Source organism: Aplidium turbinatum, chromosome 15, assembly GCF_918807975.1.
Source record: "Aplidium turbinatum chromosome 15, kaAplTurb1.1, whole genome shotgun sequence".
NCBI classification, from domain to species: domain Eukaryota; kingdom Metazoa; phylum Chordata; class Ascidiacea; order Aplousobranchia; family Polyclinidae; genus Aplidium; species Aplidium turbinatum.
This window is the reverse complement of record NC_137486.1, coordinates 15,559,842-15,569,584: the sequence shown is the minus strand read 5'-3', so window position 1 is coordinate 15,569,584 and position 9,743 is coordinate 15,559,842. Positions and strand designations below refer to the sequence as shown.

Sequence of the window (9,743 nt, the reverse complement as noted above, 5' to 3'; positions counted from 1 at the left end):
TTAGCCTAAGCTATGCCCTTTTTTTAAATTGGAGAATTTTCAATTTTTTGAGTTTAGGGGGGCCCGACAAAATGTTTAAGTTTGCGTGCTCTAGTCAATTTTGCATAAAATATTGTTTTTATATGAACATTAGTTTTGTATTTTGGATGGCCCCCCTCATGGGTATTGGGTATGCCCTTTTTAGAACAAAATTTTCACTTTTTTGCGTTTAGGGGGCCAATAAAATGTTTAAATTTGCGTGTTAAGGTCAATTTTGCAGAAAAATGTTTTTTATATTTTGAAGTTGGTATTTCTTACATGAAGTTGGTATTTCTTAATGTCATGAACAATAGCAATGCATTCATCCTAAGTTTGCTGCCCTAGTCTCTGCAGATTTCAAAGTCAGAAATGGTATTGTATGTTAGAGTTAAGAAAGGTTAAGGTTTTGATCTTTGCCCAGGACTAAAAAAAATATCCAAAATACAAGTTTTTGTTTTCAACAGCTATAAACTTTTCCTCAAATTAGGGCAGAATTCCATATCTGACAACGCTATTGAGGCTATATTTACACTATGTAGTGTTTTAGCATTTTATCTTTGTGTATAACTAGTGTGCATCTGTGAATTTAAAGTTATATTTACAATAGTGCATTGTTTGTGAAATAATGGAGTGTTGATACTTTAACCTAACTTATCTTTTGTAAGAACGCGCACCGCAAATTTTGCTTGTGATTGGTGAGATATCACGCCACGTGTCGCGCTGGGGGGCCCGGCAGGGCTCTTGGAGGCCCTGCCTGCAACAGCTAAAGTGTTTGATTGACAGAAACTTGCTGCCAGAGAATGTAAAACATTACACATGCGTAATTTGAATGTGTAATTATAATTTGAGTACAAGTTGAAACTAAATTAGATGCTTTTTTATATTGAATTACTGCCATTTTTTCACTTTCTTGTTTTCGTTGAATTTGTTTTTGTTACTTTTTCGCAAAACTAAAGTAACTTTTTAAGTTACAAAAAAATCGCCCTAGTGATGAGTTATTGTGAAGATACGATTTAGTAGCTATACTTCAAACGCTAAGTCCGATTCCAAGTCTATACGATCAAAACAATGACTGCTAATCCAACCGGCCGAACTGTCTCTTGACACTTCCCGAAACTAAGAGTTTCATTTTGAATGCAATGTCACATTCTGAAAATAAACCACTTCATTCATGGCCTAGGGGAACGTTCAAATATTACGTAACGCTTTTTTTCCGAATTTTTGACCCCCCCTCCCCCATGTAACGCCAGCGTAACGCTTTTTTCAATCCCCCCTCCCCCATGTAACGCTTTTTCACTACAAATTCAGCACAAAAAACTTCCATTCCGTACTAGAAAGCGTTACGTAACGTTTTGCTTGAACCCCCTCCCCCCCGATGTGACGCTAACGTAACGCTTTGCATAACCCCCCCCTCCCCCTCGAAGGCGTTACGTAATATTTGAACGTTCCCTAGGTGCAAATAGAACGCGATATATCAAGTATCCGAAATATTTACTTGAATGTTCTGTTCATTGTGATAAGTTAGTTCTGATGAGCTCACTTTTTCAATTCCAGTAACACGATTTGTCGTTAGTACAAAGCTGTAGACAATGTAATTAGAGCTGATACAAAAAAAAGATTTAACACACGATGAGAAATAGCCAAAACCCGGAAAAAGTTCAACCATTCAGTTGCTGAATGATTGAAGCGAACGGAGACATCATCAAACGATTGTCATTTTATGCCAAGCAACACGTTCCTCTGTGGAGTTTGCAGTTGCAAGCAAGCAGTAAATACTATAGGTGTGGAAAAAGCGGGCGGTGGCACGATCATTTGCTGCTCACAAACTGTTGCAGTTTCTCCAACGTTCCAATGTACTGTTGGTTTTCTATCGCGGTTGCAACGTTGATCAGCTCATCCGCGAAGTCGTTGGTCACACCGCGCTCTTCTAGGTAGGTGAGCATGTGGCCATAAAGGTTCTGCGTAACATAAAGCCAAGATTGGAAGGCGTGCAAAACAATTACATTTTAAAATAAATAAAAACAACTATCCTGTTAGAGTTGGTGCTCTTTCAAACTCAAAGACAGGTGAGAACTTTGTCAGTTTGAAAATGTTTTACTGTATTATACCAAAACGTTTTCAATTGGACGAAAAAAATTGCTGACGGAGTGCAACAGTGTTTCCCAAGTATTTTTCACCGCGGTCCAAACTTTAAATTAACTTATTGGCTTTTTACGACTCACTTGTAATTTTGTCCCGCCCTTAGTGTTGTGACATATTAACGCTGGAATTTTGTCATTTTTTAGAGCGTTGTTTGACAAAATTTTGAAGCACATAACATGCTGCGGAGACTCTGTACTGCTTGTACTTTATCACAAACTGATGAAAACCAAAGCGCATGAACTCCTACGTGTACCTTCTTTAAAACTTTCAATAAAATTCAATGGCAACACGAGGGTCTGTGATGTCATCGTTGAAATCAAGCATAGTGGACACGATAAAGTAATTAATAGTGTGGTGTCTGACGCTACCTCCTAGCGTAGAGCATAACATTGTAGTGACGAAATGGAATAGAAAAATTATGTGACTTTTTCTCCCTTGCAACCAAAATTTCGAGGCCCAAAATTGGGTCGCAGCTTATGGTTTAAAAGGCACTTGCAACACGTGGAGGTGGCTACCTTCGCAGATGGGAACATCACCGGATTAAAATTGGACTACTATTACTACTTACAGGGTCAACGTTATCTGTGTCAATAACGTATGTTGTTTCTGTCATTTCTCCCTTGTGTAGAATGACTGAACGGATGCTGAAGATGTTATCGTGCTCTGCAAAAGCAATAGAATTATATCCTGAAAATATGACAACAAAAGTTTTCTAAAAAATATGCACCATTTCTTCCATTCACATTATGTTATATTTAGTTTCCTAGGTAGAAACATTTTCTTGTTTCAATTATCAATTACGAGTCATAGCTCATAGGGCATAGTGGGCTTTGTTGCAAGATTACGAGACAAAGTTACAAGAACATGTGAGCAATAAACATTTTAGTTACTTTATTTTATGAAAACTACATTATTTTTGGTTAATAAGTCAAAAATTTTCTTTTAGTAAAACTTATAATTTTTTGCTATCACATGTTGCCAGTTATTGAAATGCTGTACAAACGACAAAGGTTGCTGGTTGGATGTGTCCTCAAAGCAGATTTTTTTATGTCAAAAAAAGCATTTGTCACACTCACAACTTTGGATACACTTCACAAGAATCTGATTTATTAAATGCAGTCACTAGATTTTTGAAATATTTCCTGTCAAATTCAAAGTACAAACCTTCACCATCGTCATCGGGAAAATAGCATTCAAATGAGAGCGAATTGCTTGCGGATGGTTTCTTTATTTCAACCATGAAGTCAGGTTGGGCGATAATGTCTTGCTGCAGAGAAAAAAATATCACCCATGTTATGAAATAGGCTACAAGTTATTTAAGCATGCTTCACACTGTGCTTTGGCAACATTGCTGGTCATGAAAAAAGTAATACATTTAAAAAATCAAATTGTTTGAACAAGGTTGAAAAATATATACAGTAGGGTGTGACAGCCGCCCCATGATTTTTAAAACTTGGTTTCACAGAGCCTACCTTTTTTTTGATGGTGAGGTTTTACCTGTATAACATTCCTGTAAAGTTTCAAAAAAATTGGTCAAGGTTTAGAGGTGGCCCGTGGCCACTAAAGTTTTTGGGGGGTGAGCGATACATTTTTAGGGGTGTTTTTGCTATATCTCAGCTCGTAGACATGATAGAAGGTCATGCTATAGCTCAATCGATGCAGAATAAGCAAGTTTATATCAGACTTGTGAACAAATGTTCAGTCTAAAATGTGTAGTTTTTGAGTTATTTGAGAAAAACCCGTTTTTTGCATATTTGTGAGAAAAATGTTTAAGCACCTTTTCTTCTTGGGTTAAAACTTATGGAAAATCAATGAAATGATGAATTCACATGTTTACTTAATGTTAAACGAAATTACAAAATACATTTGAGAGCGAGGAACAGCGATAATAAAAATCACAATGTAAGAAACCAACACCGAGATGGATGTAACTTTTGTTTACGCTGATTGGGCATAGAATTTCTGCTGTTCTCAAATACTTGAAGAATATTTTGAAATGAAACTTCTGTCTTAGTAGTGTCAATAAAGTCTTGGCACAGTTTGACACCCCTTTCTGCTGCATCATTAACAACACAAAGATTTGAAACCCGTTTCCTTGCTTCACAGTTGCTGCCGTTCTGGCACCAATCGACAACACCAACACTTAAAAAGGTCGTATCAATCCTCAAGATTCTGAAGAAGCTCCAAGAATCTTCTCCAACAAAGGAGCTCAAGTCATCTGTTTGTTTTGTAGGAACGGAAGGAAAGGAGGGTTTGCCAAAATCACTTCCTCTTTTCAAGGAATGTCCAGGATCTTCGAAGCTTGTCAGTTTTTGAACAATTTTTGCTTTGTCTTGTCAGACACGCTGCTATCGAAAAGGGGAAGCAAAGGGTATAGGTTTTTCACTAAGATACCACATGTGCCCCTTTAGAGCTTTAAGAGCTGCTTTGGCCATACTGCTTTCGATTTCTTCATACTCACGAAGGTTGTTGATAAGTTCTAGGTCGTTGCAAGGAGCAGAAGTTGACACAGAAGCGGTTAGCCACCATGGCACATAGGAATATACATACAACAAGCTGAATGAGGAGACCACGATTCTTTTATCATTGAAGCTATCGTAACCACTGACTGCAACTTGTACCTTTGAAGCAAGATAACAGATGTAGTGAATGAAGTCATTTATTAACAAACACTACAATTAAATGCAATGTTAACTTTCCTACCTGTGAGCTGTTCTGTAGCTGAGATTAACTTTGGAAACATCACCTCCTGTAGCGGTAATGTAAGTGCTGCTAAAGATGTAGGGCTGATGTGGTTACGTACAGCTGCTTCCACTACTGTGGAAGAATTGAGGATATCATGTGGCCAGAATGCTGATGTACCAGTCTTCACAGTCCTTTTGTGTGGCCTGTTGGAGCAGTGAGCTATCTCTTCAGAATCATCTTGATCCTCAATGTCTACATCATCCTCAACAATATGAAATGACTTTTCAGCTGCTTCTCGTCTTAAACATTCCTTTCTTCTCCGTTTTTTCTCCGACTCCTTCCTTCTATTGACCTTCCTTTCTGTGGTAGTGAGAACCATATCAACACTGCCCATACTTGCAACCCTGTCTGTCATCATACTCAGTAAAAATGCTTTATCTTCTTCATTACCGTACTCATGTTCTTTAACACATTCCTTGGCCATAACTTTATTGTTGAGTTTAGTTTCTCTTTGTAATCCTTAATTCTATGTTGCTGTAAATCGTCCATCCTGTACCGGGTTTCTCTTTTTAGGATAGCCTTCATTTCACTAAACAGCTTAATCACTTCCTCTGCCATCTTATGAGATTGCAAGTGAGGTATTCTTGCATCATTTGCATGTTCGTAAAAGGGTAGTACTGCTTTAACAGCTTCGTTAGCAGCATTTCTCAAGGTATTTGTTGTAGTGGAATGATGAGCAAGAAAGCACAGCAGGACCTGACGACAAGTAGGGAGTCGTGAACCAGTAATGACTTTATTTTTTTCACCAGGAATTGTGTCAAGCAAATAATACCTTGGATCTTTAAACTTTGACATAGCATGTAACATAAATTAGCACTTACCACCATAAAAATTGCCTAAACAGTAAACACCATGTTAGTGTTCAGTTTCTATGCTTCTTCTAACAAAGCAAAACATGAGGTAACTTAGGTTTAAACTTTGAAGAGGTACAGCTTCTGTACTTCTCCAGGTGTTCCTAAGAAGAAAAAAAGTGAAAATGGTAAAACATTCAATTCATATGTAACAATTTTTCACAATTTTTTTACAAAAAACGCGTTTTTCTCAAACAACTCGCAAACTACACATTTTAGGCAAATAGTTTCTTCACAAGTCTAATACAAATTTGCATATTCTGCATCGATTGAGCTATAGCACGACCTTCTATCATGTCTAGGAGCTGAGATATAGCAAAGGCACCCCTAAAAATGCATCGCGCACCCCCCAAAAACTTTAGTGGCCACGGGCCACCTCTAAACCTTGACCAATTTTTTTGAAACTTTACAGGAATGTTATACAGGTAAAACCTCACCACCAAAAAAAAGGTAGGCAAATTCTGAAAAGGTCGGGGCGGCTGTCACACCCTAATATACAGTATGCAAAAATCATTGCCTAACTTTAAATAGTATTCATCTTGTATTAAAAATTTACTACAAAGGAAATTTATATATAAATAATGGCAGTGAGAGGTTACACAAAATACACACATATAAGGTCATCAATTCTTACTCATTTTAATGTTGAATCAATTGATGAAATGTTGTGAATGAAACTTTTTTTCGCTTAATCATAAACTAAACTAAAATAATTGATAAGATATATCACTTGCTCAAACCTCTTCCTCAGGGTCCTCGCTGTTTGCTGGTGGGACTGAACCATTTACATTGAACGACACTTCAATACTGCAGTATAAATAACGTGTTAAACAACAAAAAAGTCAACAAATGAACATGCATCTAGATTACGATTTTCATTAAATGAGTTGAATGTGATAGTACTTTCCAAGAACTTAGGTTGCTGAAAATTAGCAACTAAAAAGATACATAGTTACATACAACAATTAAACATACCAGTACTTTATCTTGTTTTTCAGATAGTATTTAATGGTAAACTAACCATAGCCTTTTACATTCAAGTACATGCAATCATGCATGGATGGCGCTGCCACTCACACGGGTCTGCTACTATTCGGTGAGTCTGATTCGGTGAGTTCCTAACCTCTAACCCCTATCCCTTAACCATAAACGGCAATGATAATTAGGCTACGGTATATACCCGATAATTAAAAAAATCAATAAAATAGGGATCGGACTCACCAAATTGCACTCACCAAATCGGACTCACCGAAACGGGCCATTCCGCACTCACACATGCAGTGAAAACATTATGCTTGGGCTGTATGTAAGTGTATTGCATACAAGTAACTTGTAATATGGAAATAGTAATTGTAAAATATAATAATATGGAATAGGAATAGTGCTGTCTGTTATGCTACTTAAAAAATGCAAATGCTAACCTGTCATTATCCAACGTTTTAACTAGTTTACAGTCTGATCCGTCTTGTTTTAATGACCAACCATGCGAAGACTTGGGAACATTTAACATACGCTCTTTCTCTCCATTTATTTCTTCGGACAGCAATTGCGAAAATGCTGTATCACCTAAAGCAAAAATATTTTCATGTCCCATTTATACTGAGTTGGATTCACAAAAACATTTGACATACCGTACCTTATATCAAAATTAGCTGGAAGCAGCACTTCACAAACAAAAACCTTCACGGTAACCTGCCACCTCTCACTAAGACAATCACAAGACAGAGACTACAGCTGGCAAGTCTCTGCTCTAGAAGTGAACAAAAAATTAGTGATATTCTTCATTGAGAACCAACCTATGGCATTAGGAAAAAGAGTCGGCAGGCAAAAACCTTTCTTGATCAGTTAGAACAAGACAATGAAGTGCAGAAGCATGTGCTGTTGAATTTGATGATGGACACTTGGACAGGGATGTTTGGAGAAATTATGTTGATGATGTCCTGGTACACCCGAATAGATGATGGTGATATCAAAACTTAAATATAGAAGTAAGAAGTAAGCTAAATATCGCATTGAAATAAATACAAACTTTGAGAGTGAAATTTTCTGTGTGTGGAACTTGTCGGTGAGTTCCGTGTAACGTTAGAGGAAAGACACCAAAGTGCCCGGTTGGAAGTATTACCAAAAATGGACAAAGACGGAAGAGGAACCGCATATCTCACACTCATCGTGTTGAATTCTAGTCTGCAAATAAAAATAGTAATAATCGTGTTTTTATTTGCACCCATTGCAATAACATACAGTACACTGCAATACGACAGGAATCATCGAAGTGACATAGTCTTCGAGTCAGCCGCTCCCCTTAGTTTGGCTTGCCATTAAGTGTCTTTGCCGAGACACAGCCGCGTGCTCTGCAGCGGTGTCGAATCCACGTCTTTTGAACGTTGCGCAGACGTTCTCACCACTCGATTACGCAGTGGACGCAAAGCCAACAATATATGATACATGTAAAACATATAAAAAACATAAACATTTCGGTATTCAAGTCATACAGCAAATTACAGTAAATGATGAAATAAAAACTAGTTTCACACTGAAATTTCCGGTAATGATCCTAAGAGTTTGCCAAAGTCGCTGATAGCAGTTTCAGCAAACATTTTGCCGAAGTCGCTGATCGCAGTTTCAGCAAACATTTTAAAAGGGTTAGGGATAGGAAAAAATTAAAAAAAGCCGAAGTCGCTGATCGGAGTTTCCGCAAACAAACAAACTGAAAGGATTGAGAGAAACAAATAGAACTGTTTTTCCGCAGTTTCCGCAAATTAAAAGGGTTAGGGTTGATCGGAGTTTCCGCAAACATTTTAAAATTTCCGGTAATGATCCTAAGAGTTTTTGTTTGTTTGCAGAAACTGCAATCAGCGACTTCGGCTTTTTTAATTTTTTCTCTCGATCTTTTCAAGGTACGAACTAGGTTGCATCCGTAGTTGTGCATGAAACAGTTCCATGTATGGCACTATAAATAGGCTACAGCCACTTCAAAAAAGATAAACAGCAACCACTGCTCTCTACAGTTCAACATTTTTCTACAAGTAAATTTAAAAGTTTACCTTTTTGAAAAGTTGTTAGATGTTCGGACAATCCCGCATGATTTTATTAAACGATGAATTGATCTTGTGACCGCAGTAGCCATTATATTGAGAAGTATACTAACACAAATATAAAATTCTAAAGACTAGGCTATTAATATTGATACAGGCCTATGTAAAAGTTGAAATAGCCACAACTTTTGTGACAAGAAGCATTTAGGTTGATCAAAGTGAAAAGCAACTTTTTGGCGATGACAATTTTATAGTTAAAACTAAATTTTAAACTATTTATATGAAAGTTTTAGTGAAAATAAAAACTTTGTTTTTTAACTGATAAACAAATTGGGAGGTAACTTCCAAAATTTCCAGATACATACAAACTGGCTTAAAATCCTCAAAATCACTCTTTATGACTTTGGATATCACCCTTGGTGAGTAAACAATTGTTTAATTTCCACATGCTATCAACACATAGAATACCAAACAAGAGATCGAGCTTCTCCACATGGAAATCGGAGTTAAACAGGTGATGCAACTACTGCACAGCAACGACGATACGATCCCTGGCCTTGCCCTTCCGGATACCAGACCAGAAGTTCTTGCACGTGAGCAATTGGAAATTAAAGCTTTCAGAGCTGCCGCCATTAGAAATTCACTCAATCTCGAAATAATAATGTCGTGATCTCAGTTCAGTTTGTTTTTATTTATAATTTCTGACTATCACTACGAAAAACAATGCATGCCAAATATAGCAGAAGTCTATAAAAAAGTAGAAGCGACAAAACGCGAAGGCTATAACGTGCATGATACCAAAGCAGGACAATCAGTTTGAAATGTAGCACGGTCGCAACACCTCAACACGTTAGTGTATTTATTGTCGCTATTACGATTGTTTGGGTTTTGCGACAGGGCTCATTTTAGTTTTACATCATATTTTGTGATATCATCACCCGACTTATCTTCA

At 37.2% G+C, this 9,743-nt stretch overlaps 1 protein-coding gene across 1 annotated transcript; it reads right to left on the bottom strand.

Annotated features, from left to right (window-relative positions):
• Positions 1-1,472: 1,472 nt before the first annotated feature.
• LOC145784787 (complement component 1 Q subcomponent-binding protein, mitochondrial-like) lies at positions 1,473-9,136 on the bottom strand. Its single transcript, XM_082596637.1, has 7 exons — positions 8,801-9,136; positions 7,786-7,940; positions 7,178-7,322; positions 6,497-6,563; positions 3,325-3,427; positions 2,729-2,823; positions 1,473-1,976 (listed from the first exon to the last, which is right to left on the bottom strand). Exons 1-7 carry the CDS (start codon positions 8,881-8,883, stop codon positions 1,827-1,829), a joined length of 798 nt encoding a protein of 265 aa, XP_082452763.1. The 5' UTR covers positions 8,884-9,136; the 3' UTR covers positions 1,473-1,826.
• Between the last annotated feature and the right edge of the window lie 607 nt (positions 9,137-9,743).

What these genes read in the sequence shown, in the direction of transcription:
- LOC145784787 (XM_082596637.1), bottom strand. Translation starts at nt 8,883, where the DNA reads ATGGCTACTGCGGTCACAAGATCAATTCATCGTTTAATAAAATCATGC. An exon ending in TCTAACAACTTTTCAAAAAG is followed by an intron (nt 7,941 to 8,800) that starts GTAAACTTTTAA and finishes TTTTATTTGCAG; the next exon opens with ACTAGAATTCAACACGATGA. An exon ending in AAAACGTTGGATAATGACAG is followed by an intron (nt 6,564 to 7,177) that starts GTTAGCATTTGC and finishes TTTATACTGCAG; the next exon opens with TATTGAAGTGTCGTTCAATG.